The sequence below is a fragment of the Manduca sexta genome, chromosome 27, assembly GCF_014839805.1.
Source record: "Manduca sexta isolate Smith_Timp_Sample1 chromosome 27, JHU_Msex_v1.0, whole genome shotgun sequence".
NCBI lineage: Eukaryota > Metazoa > Arthropoda > Insecta > Lepidoptera > Sphingidae > Manduca > Manduca sexta.
In genome coordinates, this window is record NC_051141.1 from 3914318 (window position 1) to 3937115 (window position 22798).

General features: G+C 34.6%; 1 protein-coding gene across 2 annotated transcripts; it reads right to left on the reverse strand.

Annotated features, from left to right (window-relative positions):
- Positions 1 to 7269: 7269 nt before the first annotated feature.
- On the reverse strand, positions 7270 to 22257 carry LOC115444858 (enolase). 2 transcript variants are annotated; one of them, XM_037444132.1, is made up of 4 exons: positions 22004 to 22257; positions 19803 to 20025; positions 19261 to 19351; positions 7270 to 8961 (listed from the first exon to the last, which is right to left on the reverse strand). In XM_037444132.1, the coding sequence occupies exons 1-4, from the start codon at positions 22192 to 22194 to the stop codon at positions 8813 to 8815; spliced, it is 654 nt and encodes a 217-aa protein (XP_037300029.1). In that variant the 5' UTR covers positions 22195 to 22257; the 3' UTR covers positions 7270 to 8812. The 2 variants fall into 2 exon arrangements, with proteins under 2 accessions (XP_037300029.1, XP_030026662.1); XM_030170802.2 differs by lacking the exon at positions 7270 to 8961 and adding an exon at positions 10882 to 12198 and having other exon boundaries at positions 19262 to 19351; positions 22004 to 22205.
- Between the last annotated feature and the right edge of the window lie 541 nt (positions 22258 to 22798).

A 22798-nucleotide genomic window follows, 5' to 3' on the forward strand; every position in this document is an offset into this window, starting at 1 on the left:
AAAGAACATAATTTATAATAATTTGCTTTAGTTTTATTATCTTAAGGCGTACTCGACCTTTATTTTAGACGGGCCACAAAGACATCTAGATATGATTTCTTGGGCCATTCATTGACCTACATGAGTAAAAACATAAATGAAATTTTATTTTATTTATACTATTAAATAAAGCTGAAGAGTTTGGTTAGTTTGTTCGATTCTTTACACGAGCTAATCTCAGGAACTACCGGTTCGAATTGAAAAAATATTTTAGTGTTGGATACCCCATTTATCGAGGATAGCTATAAGCTATATATCATCACCCTATGACCAATCGGAGCGGAGCAGTAATGAAAAATGTTGCACGCGATGAGTAAATGGTTAAAGTTACGAAAGAAATATGTATGACGGAATTGTTCATCAAAAAGTTCTAAGAAATATAAAACATAGTCCCCCGCTGCATGTGTATGCTTGTCTGACGAATTAAACTCTAAAACCCTGGAAAGAACATTGACGAGTGTCTATCTCGGGAAAACATATAGAGTACTTTTGATAACAAAAAACTTTGTTCCAGAAAAACTTTATCACGCGGGTAATAGAATAAAATTTCACAGTTTTTCAGTTATAGTTATGTTAGAATATGTTCCTTTGTGTACGAAAGAAACAGAACCTCTTCTGTATTCTCTTTCCTTTTTTCTTCCTATAGCAGTTAATTCGCTCGTAATGTACAATTAAGTTAAATATACTATTTAATGAGTAAATATCAAGTTTCAATAATTTGCTTACCGCTGGATATTCAATTTGTCCCTCATATAAGACGAGTCTTTTTGTCTCTACCCTCGATAGCGTGATACCTTTCACGCCTAAAAATCATACTACCTACACATCCTCCCAAAATGTATAGCTAGGAAATCTTGCATTATTTTTTGGGGTGGAGTGAATAGATTTATATTGAAACCTTAAATCAATGTTGGATAATCAAGTATATATAAGTAAGTGCTTAAAAAGCAATGGCACAGTCAGATTTAGATTGTTGTGATGAACTTGGTTCAAATGTGATACCGATCTTGTATACTGCGAATGAAAATTCACAACAAATAACGTTAAACGCTATTTTTATAGTAAACATTATATTAGCAAAAATATTACACATGTTTAGACAACCTCCAACCAGAGAGAATAATAGAATAGTCGCCGCGTGACATCTCCTCTGCCAGCTTACCCGCGCAGCCGAATACTACCGGAAACGCCCGATGTCATAGACTAGGATAGCGGCGCGTAACAATAAATTCAGGCGTTATGGCGTCCCGAGAGTATCAAGTCTCGTGAACTTTCTGGGCGTGAACACAAGTTGAAAATCGGATGCGCCGGTACCCAGCACGTTGCCTTCTCACGTTGAGCTGCAGTGAGGGGCTAGTAATATGTGTATGTTGTTTCCTTGTAGGTGTATAAGCCGTACCTGAATATCGGCAGGTATGAAATGCATAGTAGGTATAGGCGATGGCAAATAAGAACCAATAAATAAGTACTTTTGACGAAACAATTGCCAGCCGCCTGAAACCTATCTAAGCACCTAATCACCCACTTAAAATACCAAACCGAAGTCGTGGCCTTTAATCGCAAATTTCGAGTCTTCTGTCTCGCCCTTTCAATTCAGGGTTTCAGGATATAAACTTCCTTGTGGCTTAGTATCTCTTTAAACTGCGGTGGACGTATATTAACAAGCCTTATGCATTACTCCAGTGCTTATAGGTTGACGAGAATTGGTACCTGATTTTTAAACTACAGAATTTTTAAAATCCTAATTTTATTAATTATTCATTACACACATACCTACTTACATTATCATTTTGAAGGTAATATTAAGCAGTATGCAAATAAACAAGCAAGACGCATTAGAACCAAGACAAGTTATAGGCACACACAAATACCAATATTAAGCAATAAATATTATTATTTTCTACAAACTTTATTATTACTATTCGCTTATATACAATGTTTATATAGTCCATATAATCCTTACGTCACTGAGAAGTCACACCTCACATAAACACTAGTTTATTTCCTCACGTCGATGTCAGCAATCTGAGGGAGTCTGTATTCAACACGCAATTAACGGAAGTTAATGCATCGCCAACTGTGGCTGTCTAGCTAAGTATCCTCAATATCTTACTCAGATTACCTGCTAAGTTGAATGTATTGGAATATAGAATGTTATTCGACGCAATTTGAAGGACACGTTTTCATATACGGTGATGATTCTAGTGTCTAACCTCCATAACATTTAGGTAGTTAGATAGTAATCTATATTCTCATGATAACGCATGAATATCCTAAACGAAGGTTGGCTGGCCACAGTAGGGAAAGATCCATGTAACCTAAATCCAATCGGCTGCCTTTTCGTATTTATGTAGACTCTATCATTAGAACGATTTGCAGACGGCATTTATGCGTTTTAGTATCTATATTATATTGTGGCGGGCTCCCTTTCTGAAAACTTCACCTGTCGTCTCTGGAAGGCCAGATACCTGTTACACTAGCAGTACTACTACTTAATTATTATAAAGCACGCACTTAGTACACAATGTTGATAAGCAATCAATTGTGTCTTCGGTATTTATTTATTTATTACATCTTAGGAGAACCAACAGATATAATAGCTTAATAACTGTAGATTAACATTTGAATTCTCAATAATAGGTTCCCACGACTAAAACTACGTATTAAATATATTGAAATGTGACCAGTTACATCTCGCTACTACAATAACAGTATAATTGTTCAAAAAGAAAAGAAAATAATGTAGAATGCTGATTTTCTCTGGATGCTGATTACTGTATATTTAAAGAGTTAATAAGACCTTAACAGAAAAAAACCCTCCGACATTAGTTTTATCCTAAAACCAACATGAGATAAAAGGGAAAACGCAAACGAAAATTTTGTAGCATAGGTTCAGCTTAAACTCCGTAGTGGGTAAGGGGGGTGGCGTGGGAAAGTCCACGTGTGGCCAATCCATGTCTGTGTTCCATATTGATCGAGCGCCGCCCAGTGGCTGTAGATTCTGTGAGCGTCTGACACTCTTTATTTCGCAGGACGAGGTGACACAGTATCGTAGGTATATAGGCCATGGTAATTAAATAATTACTTTCTATTTATCGACAAACTTATTGATATCGTTCTATGATTTTTGGGCTGAGGTTGATGTGCTGTTTTTAAAACTACTACTTTTACTGGTGGTAGATCTCTCATATGTGAGAGTCCGCCTAGGTAGATACCACCGCAATGTCTATTTCTGTCGCCAGGAGTGTATACTCACTGTTGTGTTCCGGTTTGAAGGACATTGTAGCCAGTGTACCTAATTACTGGACATAATGAGACCCAATATCTCATGTCTTAGAATGTCGAACACAGTGGAATACCAAACAATACTTTGTATTTGTAATTCATGGTGCTGGATGATGTTTCTACTGTTTATGGGCGGTCGTATCGCTTTCCATCACGAACGGCAAGCTCGTCTCGTCATAGAAAGAAATAATTAAAAAAAAATCTGATAATCTTAGTTATACGTAAGAAAACGAAATACTAAAATTATGAAAAAGATATTAAGTGCTATCCGTAATTTATGCTGAGCTAACTACCACCGTCGAACCTCTAAAACTATCCAAATAAAATTTGGCATGCTTAGTGACTAGTTATTTCGTTTGCTTTGTTTTTACTCTTATTGGGCACTTGCTTAGTTACTTTAACGGTTGTGATAATTTATTGTAATCGGCCGTTAGATTTAAAAAGGAAACCTAGCAAAGCGAAAGAATACAAGAAAAACCTTTTAATGTATGGGTGGGTGATGATGGCGAAAGTCACACCGATCAACACTTTATGACACTCATAAAATCAATAGGTACAATTATAGCTTCGGCCCTGGGAAATTGCTTCGCTCGCTTGAGACTACACTACCTATAAGTTATGTTTATGTAATTGTTCTCGGCTCGGCATCTTGAGTCTATACTCAATAGGTATAGGTCCAGTGAACTCCAATACTTATGCACTGGAGTTCACTGGAACCTATGACGGGGCCTGATTCTTTCTAACATTTAAAATGAGATTTAAGTACCTAAGTACTTAATTAAATCGTTTTGTATGTAAATATATTTAAATCCCGTAACAACAAAATATAATCCTTTCATAAGATGGAATACACACGCGTAACTAATACCCACCTACGTTCTTCTAATTTAGGTATATTCACGGAATTTAGATAAAATTATTTTATAAAGAAAATTTAAAAGTATTTAATGAAGAACACTTCTTTTTCACGCGGCGATAGCCTAGTTGGCTGTGGAACGGACTGTGGTTCAAAACCAAAGGGCACACACCTCTGACTTTTCTTAAAAGCATGTGTGTATTCTTTGTGAATTATCGTTTGCTTTAACGATGAAGGAAAACATCGCGAGGAAACCTGCACACTGGAGAAATTCTCTATAGGAATGTGTGTGAACTGTGAAGTCTACCAATCCGCGCTAGGCCAGCGTGGCGGACTAAGATCTAATTCCTCTCAGTAGTAGAGGAGGCCCGTGCCCAACAGTGGGACTGTACATGATACAGGGCTGATATTAATATTATATTATATATTTCTTTTTCTATATTAGGTACTTCAAATTCAATTTTGCCCGCAGTCCCGCCCGCGTAGGAATGGTTTTTCGGGATAAATATTTTCCCCGAGTGAAAAGTAGGTAAACTCAGGAATAATGTAGCTTTCTAATAGTGAAATTAAAAAAAAATCGGTTTAGTTCCTGGGATTATCGCGTTCAAACAAACTCTTCAGCTTTATATAATAGCATACATAATAAATACGTATTGCATATACTTATAAAAAAAACCTTCTGATTGATGTGGTGATACTCATCATCTGAATCATTTGAAAGAACCGTGACTACCCATAGACGGAAACAAAGAAGAAATGCAGTTTGAAGTTAACTATACTTAATACTTACTTACTATAATACAGTACCTATCTAGGACCTTCCAAACACCATATAAGTCAAATATTAACAAATACTGCCAAGTATCACAATCCATAAGAATAACGTCTCAATAAGCCTCGTTTATAACTTATTAATTCAGTAATAATGGCTTGTTAACCGACATTTTTCAGTTGCATTACGACGTGTAATGGTCAATGAAACAAAACTTCTACGGCTGTTGTATGTAGTACAATTTCCTACTTCTTAGTTATCAATGAATTTACGATGCACGAGAAATTTCAGTACATGAATTGTGCGCACGCCGTCGGAACACAATCTATGGTTCGATATTACCCTCGCCCTTGTGAACTGGCACACCTGTCTAATGCAACATGGGCTTTCAGCTACCAACTAATTTCCCAGAGCTGAGTAAGAACACGATTCGAATTAATACTTAAGTATTAGTAGCGACATTTGTGTTATTTCTTTTCATTTTATTTTTAAATACCTGGAGATACCTATACTATCGGGTAATTTTGACATCGCCTTACTAATTGAAACCTTATCCTTACTTATCATCTTGAAAATAACACTTTACAATAAGTTACTCGAACCGTAGATGTAAAATATAAAATGTAATTTTGGAATAAAAACAAAATCAATAAACAGTAATTTTAATTTTAAATGCCCTAATGGCACTAAGTCCCACTCCTTAAGGAGTTGATCACACTCAGTCAAAAATACACTCACGCCATATTTTGTATTAATCTACAAAATTAGAAAAAAAAAAATATAAAAGTAAAACTGAGATTTTTGGTGAAAATAATCGTTATCCATGGATGATTTTTGGCTTAATAATGCCAGACGCGCAGGTATATGGTTTCATTTATTAACGTAATTACAAAATTACTCTGTATACATAAAGGTGAGATACATGATAATGAGGTTTAGCTTGTGCCTAAAGTCGTGGCTCTTCTGTTTCAGAATATTCTCTAAAAATATCAAAATTCTGTGAAAATACTACATCGGTAAGCCGTAGACTACACAGCCTGACTGGACTATAGTAAATTTATTATGAATAATGTTTTCCATTATATTTAGTATGCTTAGTGCTTACCTTATTAGAAAGTTCCACAAAATTATAAATCTTAACGAGGGCGTTTTTATAAATAAATAGGCACCCACTGTAATGCATAAATATTTTTATTGAGTAGAAAAAAAACAAAATGTGGTATTTAGAAGAGGTAAGACTTTGTAAATATGCAGTCAGTATTTTTGTTTATATAGAAATGGCAAAGCTATGACGAATTAATCATAAATCCTTAATTAAATTATTGACCCATCACGTACTGAGCAACAAATTGTATGTAATGTAATATGTAAATTACATGTCTGATTGACGTTTAACAATGAAAACTAATGTGTATAAGAAACGATTATTTGATGTAAGACTAAGTATAAGACATAGTAAAAATACACGTCCAATCTGAGCGTCGAATTGATAACCACCTCCTTTTGTTGAAATAGGTTAAAAACTATCAAGACGTATGAATTGACTAATGGGCGTCAGAAAGCCAGAATTATGAGTCAAAAAAACCTTTATCCAACAATTACCTTCTTTGGATATTTTGTCTTATTTTTTTGTTGAATATATATTCAATAACGGCAGCACATGACGCTATTTTTTTATTTTGGTACCTAAACACTTGTGATGTACTATATATTTTCAACAAGGTAAGTAAGATTTTATTAAGTCGAGAAAATATAAAATGTGCGTAAGTATTAACTGTGTTAATGAGCTTTTTTTACAACTTAATTGCAAAGTGATAAGGTGTTAAGTGAAAATGAAATGTAATCTACTGCTTATTCTAAAATCTGTATGACCTATAACGTCGATTATAATATGTTATCAGATAATCAGGTAGGTATATACTTACTACATATCATCGTTCGGCATTCAGTAATGGGAATATGTAATTAAGTCACTGCAGGAGACATAAACTGACTTCATTATAATGTACACTTTACTATTTGTTGGAACTTATACCTATTACTGTTTGTTGCCAATGGTATATCACTACATAGTATAAAACAAAGTCGCTTTCTCTGTCCCTATGTCCCTTTGTATGCTTAAATCTTTAAAACTACGCAACGGATTTTGATGCGGTTTTTTTAATAGATAGATTGATTCAAGAGGAATGTTTATATGTATAATAACATCTATTAAATAGTGGAGAAATACTGTTATTTTGCTATGTTATACCCGTGCGAAGCCAGAGCGGGCCGCTATGTTTTTATATACAACGTTCAAAGTTTTTCTGTAGTGTATTTAGTATCAGCATTGCACTCGTGCGAAGCCGGGGCGGGTCGCTAGTTTATAATAATGCATATTCAATGTAATGCGGCAGCGGCAGGGATATAAGTACTCATATTTTATTTTTTAGTATATTTTAAATACATAATCATGTATATCAGCGGTAGCCCTGAACGACGCGAGGCCTCAGGCGAAAGCAAAAAAAAAAATAACTAGAGGTTTTGGCCGGAGCAAAAAAAAATTATCCCGGTTTTAATTGTTTCGTCGGTAAGATCGTAAAAATGGACCTGCAAGGTACCGCGCGAGGCTCCTGTAAGCTGGAAGCCCCGGGCAGTTGCCCAGTTCGCCTTTCCTAAAGGCCGCCTCTGACAGGACCGATGAATATCGATTTGAAAACAACAAAAAAATGCAATATCTACTCATCCGCCGCGGCCGAGCTGAATACCGAACGACGATATATTAAGTACATATTTCGCATATGTATTGAGTTTCTACATTTTTTTTTTATTTAACATACGAAGACTTTGATATTATAGGAAATATAGGACTATAGATAGGAAGTAACAAAAGAGTGAAGACTGGATTATTGTTATCATTACAAGGCTATTACAGTTTCAAATTATTTATTTACAATAGTTACTTAATTTACATTTTTTATCATATATAAAATTATTTTAGTATGGTCATTACGAGTTGTAGTGACTCAGGAATAAATATGACATTAAATCTCAGATATTCAAACAATAATAGTAAAAGGATTTTGTGAGATAATCTTAAACTATACAAATTATATTAATTTGTCCGACCATAAATGCGGCCTCGGAGCAGTCCAAGGCTAATGCTTAGGGCATATTAACTAAGAACAGGATTCATGACAGTTTAGTCTAATTAAAAGCAACTTTATTTTCTGGGCAATAAAGAATAACAAAAGATGCTCATTATTTTGTCGCCCGATTTTTTTTATCCGACTACCTTCACACATAGTCCATGTAAGCTAGTCATGCAGTTGCATTTAATATATAAAACAACCCATTATTGCTAGATTTACGTGGTATTTGCTACTTAGTTTCCCTATAAGTACATTATAGTAGGTCTGGCATCATAAAACGGTTTTCTCATAACTATGGTTTAATTTATAACGTACAATTGATAGTAACATAAAATGTTTTCTTTATATTGTCATCGATTTTGGTAGATACCGTCTCCATCACTATTAGGCAAGCACGAAAGAAGGAAAAAATATAATATAAGTCGTAGGCAGCGCCTACAGTGTTGCGAAAAGCTGGTCAAAGAAAATAAACAGCATCGCCGCGACGACCTAAAGATAGGGATTGTGACGTCTAAACATTTTATCATCCTAAATTTAAATTATAATATATTTTTTTACAACTATAATTATAATCATATATACATATCGGTGCTGATCTAAAAGTGTAAACAAAAATACGTTACACAAAATCGATAAATATTCTTAATATAACCTTACCTATCTAACTTGGTGGACTAGTATAATTAAATGAGATCATTTTTTAAAAACATGACTGGATTTTTTATCGTTTTATCTTAGTTCTTCCTTCTCGATGACGTTAGTGGAACTAGTGAAAATCCTAGGGTCTTCGGGCACCCAGATCTTAGCGTGTAGAGTGGCGCCAGGCGGACGGTCTCCTCTCCTCGACCACGATAATGAATGAGCTTGAAAATTATTGCCTGAAACAAACCGTTATAATGAATATTGCTGTAAGTATGCGACATCATCTGATGGTCATTGACATGATTGGCAACCGGAGATCAAAAAATAAACATTTATGATAGAATTATAAAAGCCCTGCTCAATCAGAAGAATTTTGGCATTACTAAGATAGACCTGGAACACATGCTTCACATGTTAAATATATTTTATATTTGTGTTTCAACTATAACTTTTTTTGCGAATCCAAGCATATTTATGTTACACATAATTTTATAAGTGGTTAAAGATAGATAATGTGATTCCCCTCCATCGGCCACACGGGGCTTATTAAACGGTAAACCTTTAATTATGTCCGCACAATCGCATCACGCCCTCGAAAATTAAAAACTTGAGGTTTATTTATGTACGATTATTTTGAGAGCGCAAAGTGCGTCCCTAACGCCATGCAAGTGCGGGCGAATAATAGGGGGCGAATGTACACGTGCGCTCGGTTACCGACTCTTAGCCCCTCGTCGATACGCGGTAGGGTTGACCCGTCCTTTGTCGATTTTATTGTACCTCTTGATAACATTATGTTTTTTCCCTAAACAATCATTAATTGTCCCATAATATTATAGTATGGATATGTTTGTCGAATTTCGTAATGTGTATTATTTTGCAATTAATTCTTTGTGGACGTCAAGTCTAATTGTTAAAGATTTTTAGCAATATTTTTTTTAAGTGTGTACCTATTTAAAGTTTAGGAAAATAGGCAGCCTAAACGATGCATTGAATCGTTGCTCTTGTTGACTTTCGCTACTTAAAGATTATAATTTATACTTTACAAAAAAATCAAATCGGACCTTAATTCACATGGTAATTAGCTCATGTTGGAGCGTTAGTTTATCCATTACAGAAAAAGGAAAATTTACTCACTACAAACAATAAATAAATATTTGAATTTTATATACGTTTTAGTTAGAAATTATTTAAATTCAAGCAAATTAATGTTTTCTCCAATTCGTGTTTATATTAAATAGTCGGAGCATGATTTAAATTTAACAATATTTTTTATTATCGTTTTTTACTTAGTTTTGCTAGCAGTTTCCGACTTCTAAAAATGTCATAATAAGAAATACGAATAGAAAAGAAGATTACATTGCTTCAATTTCGATAATTTTTTTTTATATTATTTTTTTAAGTACAAAACCAAATAAACTCAATATATACAGAATCATTTTTTGCCTATTTTATCTCTATTGAGTACCCTGTTGTATCTTTGAAGCTCAAGATCAAACAGAAATATTTTTAATATGATAATTATGTTTAAAATATGCTAAATCCATTAAAAAAAGAATTATCAAAATTTATTGAATTTTGAGGAGATCACCTCTGCTTTATTTTAAATTCAATATCTTATATTAATGAAATTAAAATACAAAATGCGACACAAAAAATAAAATCGGACCACGGGTTGGAAAATGATCGCAGAACAAACATAAAAAAAAATATGACGCATAAGTAATATCATTCGGAGTCAATTAATTAAGTAGTTTACACAAATGTTCCACTTGAAAATGAATTCGGATAATATATGAATTACACGATATACAAGAAATGTCAGTACTTAAAATATCGATACGTAACAATAACAAACTCCACGAATAAAATTGAACAAGTGCTATAATGACAGTTTAAAGTCTCGGCACGGTACGTAATAGGCAAGCATTTCCTGTAATTACCCCGTTTGTCGCATACTGGCCACGACGTATGATAGCTATTCATAATTGCGGCAATTTATACTGGCCCGCTTCAATATGATTTAATAATTCAAATGCTTTTCCGATTTTGTGGCACCGGCTACCTAGTATTTGTCTGTGAATATATTTTAAGATATTTTATGTATTACGTGGGTATTTGTAATATGAAAGATTATAAAAATAATAAAATATAAAAAATACTTTAAATGTAATTTTTATTCATAAATAAGACCACTACAATTGTCCACGGTAATTCTTTCCTGCATATTTAGACAAAGCGCCGAGTTCCTCTTCAATTCTCAGAATCTGGTTATATTTGCCAACGCGCTCACACCGCGATAGACCCCCACATTTCATTTGTCCCGCCGAGAGTCCCACTGCTAGGTCAGCTAAAAACAAATCTTCAGTATCTCCCCAGCGATCACATACTACAATTCCGAAACCATTCGATTTTAGGAGCTTATAAGCTTCAATAATCTCTGTCAAAGTGCCTGCTTGGTTGAGACGCAGAGCTATAGTGTTTCCCGCCTTTTTTTCAACAGCCAAACCGACTCTACGAAGATTCGTTTGTGTCAAGTCATTTCCAAATATTTGTGCTGTCGTTCGCCCTGACAACGTGGACCAAGCAGCCCAGTCGTCAAACTCGAAAGCATCTTCCACCGAACACACCGGAAACTCCTTCACATTATCCAAATAAACTTCGGCGAGTTTGTCTGAGGACATGTAATCCTGTGGGTTTGAATTAGGATTCTTAAATTCCAAGTCATAAGCACCATCCTTAAAAAGATCCGTGGCACTCGCGTTAAGCGCAATCTCTGCCTTGCCCGAGTATCCACACTGTTTAATAGCGTCGGTAAGAAAGAGGAGTGCTTCGCGGTGACTCTGTATGGGTATCGCAAATCCGCCACTATCACTCACGTATGTACATTCGACAGCGTATTTATTTTTTATGGCATTTTTCACGAATTTGTAAATTTCAACCCCGATGCGCATAGCCTCCGAGAACGACGAGGCTCCTGTAGGCATTATGATGTACTCTTGAAAAGGTAAACCGTTAGAGGAAAGTATACCTCCTGTTAGAATAGTGAAATGGGGTACAGGTAATATAATAGTAGTTACTCCCGCCATGTCAGATATGTGTCTATAAAGAGGCACCCCTTTCTTCGCCGCTCCAGCTTTGGCCACAACCAAAGACACACTCATAATAGCATTCGCGCCCAATCCCGATCTAGTTTCGGTGCCATCCAGCGCAATCATAAATTGGTCTATTTCTTTTTGCATAGTCACCTCTAAGTTTTGCTTGATGAGTTCAGGGGCTATGATAGTATTGATGTTCTTTACAGCGTTCGAAACGCCCATGCCGTGGTATTCATCAGGGTTGTTGTCTCTCAACTGGACTGACTCCGCTATTTTTTTAGCATCTGTAGATGGAACTCCGACACGAAATAGTCCTAATTCAGTCACCATATCCACTTCGACAGTAGGTACGCCAGTGGCATCAAATATTTGACGAGCAAGCAGAATTTTAATAGGCATTTTTATACCTTGCAAATATTGTGAACATAAAATATAAAATTTTCCGAGCAGTGAATCCAAAGAGCTTTATAGTACTGTAAATCTATATGAAATTTAGATTTATCATTGACGCATAAATGCAAAAAGTACCGATTGTCAAATGGCTACAATGAAATTCGATTTATAAAATGATTAAGACAGGTTTTAATACAAATAAAAGAGGCAAACTATTTTTATTGTAAAATCTTATTTTCTTAGAAACAACCTTGCGTAAAGTAAGGGCATTATCGTTGATATTTTCTTCTGAAATCATATAAAAAACTTTCTGAGTAAATAAAAATGACGCTCTTCGAACTAAGCTTTGAACGCTTTAAACTAATATTGTTAAGATGATTTATAACAAAATACAAACCACATCATGCTTTTATTCCCAAAGGAGAAGGTATAGGTAACAGGAGCGACCACTGATTGCTCAAGTCTATAATAATTATAATTAATGTCCGCACACTTACAAAATACTTGACCAAAGTGCGCTGCCACACATGCGTTTAAGCGAAAATTTACGGAGTCACATCACAGAACATTGTAACAAAGTTTGACCAGGTTATATACCTAATAATAATTGTGACGATTACTTGAATACTTATCTCTTGAATTACAATAACAGTAACAATGCTGGCCCTCGACAGCGCACGTGCGCTAATCTCTATGTAAATCCAACATAACATTTCGATAAGGTGCCTTTTAATAATTGAAAAAGAGATTATGCGGCGCGTACACAGCATGAGCTTTTTTATCAGTTCCCCTCATATCACGAAGTATTTTTTGATAGGAAAATAATTAACTTCTTTTTAGTTTGATAACATAAATCATAAACACTTATACTGTCTGAAAAAAATGGTTTAAACGGTAAGCGTCTTTTTTGCGATATATAATTGGATTCAGCGCCTTTTTCTATGTTTATATATTACTAGTTAATCCGACAGACGTTGTCCCGTTACGTCTTAACTACGAATTTGCAACGCGTATTCTGTCAACTGCTGACAGTTATGTAAAGTTTATAGTGTCGTTAAGTTTTCTTAAATTTTCTAATTTTCCGCGCAATTTTTTAAAATCTTTCTTTCATAAGAACCGTCTCCTGACAATAACAAACGCAACAACAAAAATATAGTAACGATAATGACGCGTGATGGCATGACCAAGAGAAATAGGGATTTATTTTTATATATATAGACAGATATAAATCAATGTTGCAAAAAAAATTTGGTTAAGCAATTAGCCTTTCACCAGACGAAGTTATTACCTAAGTTTTGCTTGCGGCTTTGCCTACGATATGGGCCATGAAAAAAAGTTCCACTGTATATTCTACCGAGACAACGAGCGCATGATAATGAAGGACATTCAAACGGATATTTGAATATTGGACCCAGTACTTTTAAATGCTTTTAATAATCATAAAAATATCTTCAAAGTATAATTTATAAGGGCAAAATAGAAGAAAAGCAGCGAAATTACCATTTATTAACTGCAATATATATAAAAATATTATGTATTTAGAATTCATAGAGTCTACCGCAGACTCTATTTCAATTTGTAGTTTTGTTAACAAAGAATATTCTACAAAATTTCCACTTCAAAGCTATAGTTTTAGATGATAAACAAATAAAAGGGGTGTTGAGAACTTAATAGTATTCTAATACACTCCGCCCCCCTGTTTATAAAGGGAGATGTTTCAATTTGCTACGGTGTGATTCGCAAATATGTTCTCTACTTACACATTAGGGACCATTGTCGACACAAGTGTGCGCTGAGCGGCGCATAAAACTAATACGAGCACTTTATTACCAAAGTAACAGCGAATTTTCTATGATGATTAATGAAGATTTTATTTAAAGAAAATGATAGATAGATATATAGATATAATTATACTAAAGTCGAGAAAAGGTAATTTTAAATTAGCCAGGTCAATGGAAACAATTATCTACAATGTGAGTAAAATAATAATATAGAAGAAATAATGTAGAATTGAAAATTATATAGAATTGAAAAGGTTACGTGAAAGATATTCTTTCGATGTATGTTATGTTAATATTTCCTTGTTAAACAATTTCCAAATATATTTATTCTCCATATATCTATTATCACTTTCAATATACCTACCTACTTAAAACGCATGATGAAAATGGCTACTAGGAACTTTAATAGTTTATTTATTGTCTCCTCGTCTGCTGTCAGCCTAGGTATTCCAGGGTCTTGTTTCTAGATTCGATTAGGGATGAGTCTGAACCTCAGATCAGTCGATACTTTGTGTGGATTTTCTAGCTATATTCCCGGTATATGATACAGTTGGTGGAAAAAACACTTTCTGCAACATCTGTCTAAATCTACTGACCCTACACTGGAGTGGGATAAAGGCGGCAAAAACAAGAGAATAAGTTTGAAACGTACCTTAACTTAAAAGAACCAGATGACACCTTTTATTCTACTTCTTCACACAGCCGAGCTATAAATTATTAAACGAGTATCTACCATCCACACGTCTGTCAACTCATCGGCTTTATAATTAATTCTAGAACGAAATTGATTTAAATAAATAATGACTAGGTAACCTTGTTTCAATTGTCAATCATTGGCCTTAGGTGGCCTAATACCCTTCCGTGTGAGAAAATCGATAATTACGGACATAAAATTAATTGACGCGTAGTTGGGATGAGGGATCCCACGGGATACGGCGGCGCGTCACGCAACGCCACCGTGTGAACGCAATGATGACACCTGGACCAATCAAACAGGAGGACGATAAGTGCAATTTGACACGCAATGTTTTTCGGGATGTTAATGACAATAATTATGTTCAAATTCGCAGTGCGCTTAGTTATGAAACCAAAACCACTGCTTACGCCTGAATTAAGAAGTATATCTATAATATCAAGACTAGTTGGAGGTATATGGATGTCAGTATTCGCCATCAGCAATGCAGTAGCCTGCAGTGCTACGGCATCTCTTGGTAACGTTACGGGTGTTATGCCTGAATCGCAAGCAGTTTTAAAATCGGTGCTTGTGGCTCTGAAAACATTAGACGATAATATGTGTCGTATATTTTAGGTAGCAGTGTCTCCTATTAGAGTGCAGTGACAACAGAATACTATTTTAAGGCTTTTCCGATGAGTTTTTCAAACTTATTGGTGTAGTTGGTGTAGTTGAGTGAATGTTCCTGAGTGTTTTGTTTCAGGATATTAGGCATCTCATCGATTACTATTTCAATACTGCTCTATTGAAATAGTAATCGATGTCGAGTAGAGATGGGCTTCCGTTGGGCAAGTTAACGATAGAAGGACGTGTCCGGTGTCCGTTTTACACTTTATAATTAATCCCTTAGTTACATCAAATATTATTGTTTTAAAAGCGTAGGTTGTAACAAGATTATCTATTTATGGATTTCATGGTATAATCTATTTTTGGTGCAAACTTGTGACGTGTCGGAACTCTATACCTATGACGGTTTGAAAAGCTTTAAAGAGAGCTTAATTTCTGGATATTATGAAACTTACGCATCACGAGCGCAGCGCGGTAGTGTAAGCAAATATTGGTATACAATTAATAAATATTGAAATGGGAATAAATAATGATGACTAAGCATCCTGCATTTTAATGACATCCAACATTGGCACTGCAAAGTACCGTAATATCGATCATTAAAAGGTGCACAAACAAACGTAGTCGAGGGTCGCGCCCTGGCACAGATCGGACCATCGTGGTACACCGTACATTAGGCCGCGAGCTCCCCCACGGACAATTATAATTACTATTCACATTATTTAAATTTAAAATGTATCAAAAAATTGTCGCTTTGGCACATGCCTGTATTTTTATCAATGCTTCTAGTGTTTGGATATTTGTTTTTTATATACTGTAATTATGAGTATTTTACGGTTGAAATTCGTCTGACCACGTAGTCACATAGTATTCTTTCGGGTCTATGTCAGTCAAAGACATTTAAGTATTCGGTTATTTGCATAATGCACAAGTACAGGTTTGTTGTACCGGGAAATTTCTTTTTTTTAACTTGAATTATATTTTAAATACCCTTTTAAGTATCTAGGTAAGTCAGTTTTTAAACTATTGTTTATAAAAGTTGAAAATGTATTGTACCTTATTTATAAGGGTACTTATACTTACGGTTGATTTAAGAATCGTTAGCCAACATTTATCCATCAAATCTATACAATTCTATTAATATTATAAATGTGAAAGTTTGTTTGTTGGTTTATTTGAACGCACTAATCTCAAGAACTGGTGGTTCGAATTGAACAATTCTTTTAGAGTTGGATAGCCCATTTATCGAGAAAGGCTATATAACATCACGCTATCATAGGAGCGGAGCATTAATAAATAAAAATGTTGCAAATACGTGGAAAATTTATTCCTCTTGAGAGTTTCCGTTGCATACGCTGCGTAAACGGTTAAAATTCAACAAAAAAGGTAACGATCATGTATGACAGATTGATCCTCTTAAAAGTTCTAAAAAATATAATTATAAAACAAAGTCGCCACCGCACCTGTCTCCCTCTCTGTACCATTAAACTCAAAAATTACCCAACTGATTTCGAGAAAATTTGGTATTAAGAAATTTTCGAGACCCCAAGAGGACGCATGATACTTTCTATCCCGGGAAAATACATAGGCGAGATTTTTATCTCGTAAAATTCTTTCACGCGGGTAAAACCGCGAGAAGCTAATAAGTAAAAATATTGCTGAATATAAAAGTGAAAAAAAAATGGTCAATTTTAACCATCTGTTATTTTTAATTCATTTGTGTTCTACGTTATCTTACGATGTTTTATCTGGTAATTGAAAAATCACCTTTATGACGACAGTTTTAAATAATAATTCAGTTTACAAAATAAAAGGGACAAGGATCGCTTTCCTGCCATTGCTTCACATCTCCTTGTCAAAGTGACCACCTCGAAGTCATTTTGCTGTCATCGATGTCATTGTTCTGAGCATCGATTCTAGTATTGACAGTTTGATTGACAGACACCGTTAATTTTTAAATCGGAGTTACAAAGAGAATATAATCACTACATTTTATGCATAAAATCTTCAATATTTGGGAATAATATTCTAACGATTTGGTATAAAGTAGGAAGATAATATTTTCTACCGCTCTTACGATTGTGATAAACTTACTAATAATAAACTAATAATAAATACCTCTTATTACTAAAATTTTTATAAGATATTACAAAATTACAAAGACATTAATATAATTTTAGAACTCTGCAAAATTAGAAATTAACACCAAACAACTTAGAAAATAACAAAAAAAAAATGCAAGTTGCTTATTACTTAAATTAACGGGAAGAATGATGCAGGATTAATAAGTTACAACCTAAATGTTTTTGACAACCGAATGGCGAACCATTAAAATGCTTTGCCAGACCTTCCCAATAAAACAATTGCAATTAGCAACACTATCTGAAATATTGAGTATACTGTAATAATTCATAATTATATATTGCGTACTACCGCACAGCCCTTATCATCCTAACACAATAGATAGGACCGCCAATAGGTGATTAAAAAAAAATAAATACAATTTTAAAATATTGGTACATGTTTTTTCATTGACTATTCGGACGAAAAACCCTTCGGTCTGACCCATAACCATGAAGGCTGCAGACTTCGAAACGACGAGAGAAAAACAAAATATATTCAGAAGAAAATTACGGGAGTAAAACAATATATTAATAAACCGAATTCTGTACTGAATTTCGATGTTTAACATTCGCGTATATATTAGAAATTATATCCTAACACATTAAATGTAGAGTCTTTTAATACTCAGTAATTGCTCTACAATATTCTACAATTGACAATACAGCAGTTCTTTCACATTGCCTTCTCGCCGAAGATACACCTAGATATAAATGTCTACACAGTAGATCTCAATGAATACAAAAATGATTATATATTCGACTAGCTGACCCGACAGACGTTGTCCCGTCTTAACTATGAATTTGCAGCGCACATTCTGTCAATCGCTTACAGTTATTTCAAACAATTGACAGTTATATAAAATTAATATTTTCGTTAACTATTCTTAAATTTTCCGCGCAATTATTCGTTTTTTTTTCTTTCATAAGAACCTTCTCCTGGCAATAACAAACACAACAAAAAAAAAATAGTGGCCCAGACGTTCACGCGTAATGGCGTGACCAAGGGAAATAGGGATTAATTTTTTATATATATACTTAGATCTAGTTTTTCGACCAGATACCTGTCTGACGTAAAGCGGCCGGAAAGTATTTTTAAACACTTCTCCCTTCCTCCCCTACGCCCCGGCAGCCTTGTCAACAAAAGTAAGCAAAGGTCTTACCCTCTCTCCTATGCTTACGTAAGCATAGGAATAATATTGACAAAATTTGTATATATTTCTATACTGTTATTTATTTATTTCTCAATAAAAAATATATAAATACTGTCGACGAATCACTGTTCAGATCCTCCTGGTATATATGTCATAGAAAATATGCAAACCTGAAACCATAGACCCTCCCAACCCCTGGTGCGTAAAATTTGAACAGGCCCAATCTACTCTCATTCTGGGCTCTAGGTCTTGTCCCGGGCAAATGATAAAAGAAATCTACATACATACATATTCCACCGAATTAAATCTAACCAGGAAAATACGAGTAGCTTCGGCAGCATATATACTATACTATACTAAATTCTCCAGGAGATTTTTCTATCTATAGATATTATAAAACAAAGTCCCCAAAAGCTGTTCTATACGTGATAGATTTTCTCAAAATCTACTGTACGGATTTTTGTACGGTTTTTACTAAAAGATAATGCAATTCTTGAGGAAGCTTTAGGTTTATAGTAACATTACGATTTTATGTAAATTGACTGAAATATAACGATAACTGCTGAAGAGGTCGCGTGGTTGTAAGAAATCTAGTAGTTCGGGATGTATGCAGGAAAAACTTTATGACACACTGACTAAGCTGCGGGCATAGCTAGTCTTACATAAAGGGAAATGTAATTCTTTGTACGTACCTCTGACAATAACTTTCTTATGCTCTTCCTTGTTTTGTGTGTTGGTTACGCCAGTCAACATGGTTTCAGAAGAACTGCGATCTGTACGGACCTAAAAACAATCTCGAAATAAATTTTTGGCGACGCGACTGGTGTTAAGCGCATTAGAAAAATGACTAAAAGGAATTCTTTACCGTTTTATGTTATATTTGTACCTAAGTCTTACATAAACATAAAAACGGTATATATGCAAACATAACATAATTCTTAACTGACAACACGACTTCTTCAGGTCAAACCTAATTTTCAAAATTAAGGGGATGTTAGTTAGTTTATGATTCAGGTACTTAATTCAACTTTTAACAGGAGAAATTAATTCTAATTGTTATAGGTGAATAGAGTTATCACTTTCTGAGCGATTAAATAAATATTAATTTCGATCTTTTAAAGAGAAATGTATGGCAATAGGCAGGGCTTCTATAATCAGATATCTGTCTATTATCATGTTAACCATCTGCTTCACAGTGTGGAAGATTTCTAATAAGATAAATTGATAAACTTACTAATTCGCCAAGAAAGCTGATATATCCGATGGCTAGTTTCAGGGTATCGACCTTGGACAGTCGCTTCTCGTATGGGAGAGTCGGTATGTGCGCGCGCAGACCCTCAAATGCGTCGTTAATTGATTGCATGCGCCTACGCTCGCGCAAGTTCGCTGCTTGCCGCTGCTGGATTTGCTGTTGAGGGCAGCGAGAACGACGTTTGTGCAGACGGCGATGTTCAGGTCTAAGTAAAATAAAAGAAGGTACAAAATAGTTTGAACCTAAAATGTTTAGGCTTTTGAATGGAGCTCATGGTATAAAAGGAATTACAGAACATGTAATATATATAAATAACGATAATAGCAGCTCCGTATTATACACGGTTCCATTGCTTGGCAAGGAACTCCTCTGCTACTGAGAAGGATAAGGCTTTAGTCCACCACGCCTGTCTAATGCGGTATGGCACACTTCACATACCCTCAAATTCTTACAAAGAACTTCTCAGGTATGCAGATTTCCTCACTTTATTAATTTAAGAAAGATATAATTCACCAAGACACACAAAACTAGAAAACTCAGAGGTGCATGCCCTTGGGTATTGAACATGCAGACATTCGTCTCGACAGTTCCTTCTACTCCCAATTAGGCTCAGCGATAAGACAACAAGACACCAATAATATGTAAAAAAAATAAAATTCAATAGGTGTTAAGGCCTAATCTTATCCAAATGCTATTCCATTTCCGTAAATTTCACAAAATATTCAAATATATGCCTCGGTTGCGTAGAAGTATTATGGTTCGACTGCAGTGCTAAGGTCTCGGTTTTGATTCCCGGGTCGGGCAAAGTGATTATGGGTTTCTACTGATTATCAGCCGAGTCAGGAATTTGTGACCGATATAGCGATAAACTCGCCCCCTATCACATCATGGGACGGAATGCGCATGGCGAAATGTGCAGTGGTTGCGTCTCTGACTAAACCTTCAGGAGAAAAAGCGCGTGTATGCGCGTGTGTGTGTATTATGTGTGATTCAAACAGAATACAATTAAAAGGACTAATAAATTAAGTAGAAATTGCTATTAGGTTTAGATCTAGATTTTATTTATAGATTAAGTCCGTATAATATTCAATATTCGATACTGTAGTAAGTAGTAAATGCAACAAGGTTTCTAATTAATATTGCAAAGCGCCGTGGAATATACACGTACACGTGCTTTCATTCAGTCATCGGCCCTTATGCGAATTATGTGATGCGAGTACACAAGTATACCTATACACACCTATGTAACACAATATTTTATATTTGTCCTGAATTTTTATTGTCTTTATCAACATATTAATTACAAGTAACTTACTAATTCAAATTCACTATTTCGCTAATTCACTAAGCTCGCCGATAATCAACTTTTCTCTGACATTAAAACAGTTTTTTTCTTATGTAAATCGTAAAATTAAAGAATTGAATTATTATTATACTAATAATACTTATTTCATAATATAAAAAAATTACCCATTACTACCTCCTACTCAGTTTTGTGAAGCCGTGTAATAAAATGTTTTTTTTTGTGAACATGGGCCTTGCTTTTCCGCGTGCGTTACCTAGCCCGTAGTCCCGTCCGGGCTAGTGACGTCACGGCATCTACTGCCGGCCACGCGCAGAATTATTTTATTTTGAAAAAGTCTCAGTCTCATAACTCTATAATTTTTTAAGATAATCAAAAAATAAACCAAAACTTATTGTAAACTTAATGTGATTTTTTAAAATCAAAGCAGAAAAATATTTCTTTATTAGCAGGTAAGAATACATAGGTTTTTTATTTCATAAATTGTACAATAAAAAAATCGGTTTTCGCATTTGCTATAAAATAAACACGCAATTTTTTAAAATTTCGCAACGCTCATAAATATAAACCATACAAATCTGTGATTTCTCTTCAACGTTTATAAAATACTTACAAATATTTCTTTATCTATTTTTTAATTTAAATTACAAACATCGTAAACGATATACTTACTGGATTAGACAAGTGCTTACCCTCCTAAGTATCTAATAAATTTCGTGCGTTTTTTCAATATTGTCCACTTGAGGCAAAAATATAGATAGAATAATAGAATATACTTAAATATATGCTGAAATACAATCTTTGATAATGAGTAATGACGTAGTAATACAGCCTTAGATGCGTAAACGAGTTCATCAAAACACAGATGTTATTGGTTTACCTTTTTCTAGGAGTCGAATGATTTTCCTGATCACTCGCGTACAGACTCCCGTCGGACATAGAGGAATCATCGTACAGAAACATATCAGAACTATTAGCAGACGTTGGCGAACTTCCTAAAGTCCCTGACGCCACACTATTGTTGTCCATCTGGGCACATCGAACACTATTAGCACCGTCCATGTCAAACATGATTAGTTATTTTATTACAATTCACGATACGAAAAATACATTTTTTAATAAAATAAAATACAATCGAGGTACTATGTCGGCAATTGTCTACAGCATAATGAGCGAGAGCAATGATAGAGGGTTGAATTCTACGCTCCGCCCTTATACTATCACCCCGCCCATTTCTGCTGCCCATTTTCTAAAACCCGCGATAACACCTCGAAAGCTTTGCCCCGTCGAGTATTTACGCGAATACCAAAGCGAGAGGGAGTTCACCAAAAGATATTTAATTATAATTGAGCTTTATTTATCGACATAGTGGAAATTATTTTGAACTCTGAAAATAACCACTTAAAGTCTATATTAGCTGATGAATGTAATCAGTCTATGGCTCAATTTCCACAAAGCTCTTTTAGAAATTTCGGCAAGTTTTCTCCTGTTACGTATTATCGAATACGTTCTTTTGTTAAAAAAATAAAAGTTTATAAACTTTATAACATTTATTTATGCGTCAACGTGCATATTGTTTTTGCAAGTGTTTTGGACAGTGGAATACAGAATCGATAAAATAAAATTGCATTTTGGCGCGAATAATTTACTATGAATGTTGGGCTCAGTAAGGCAG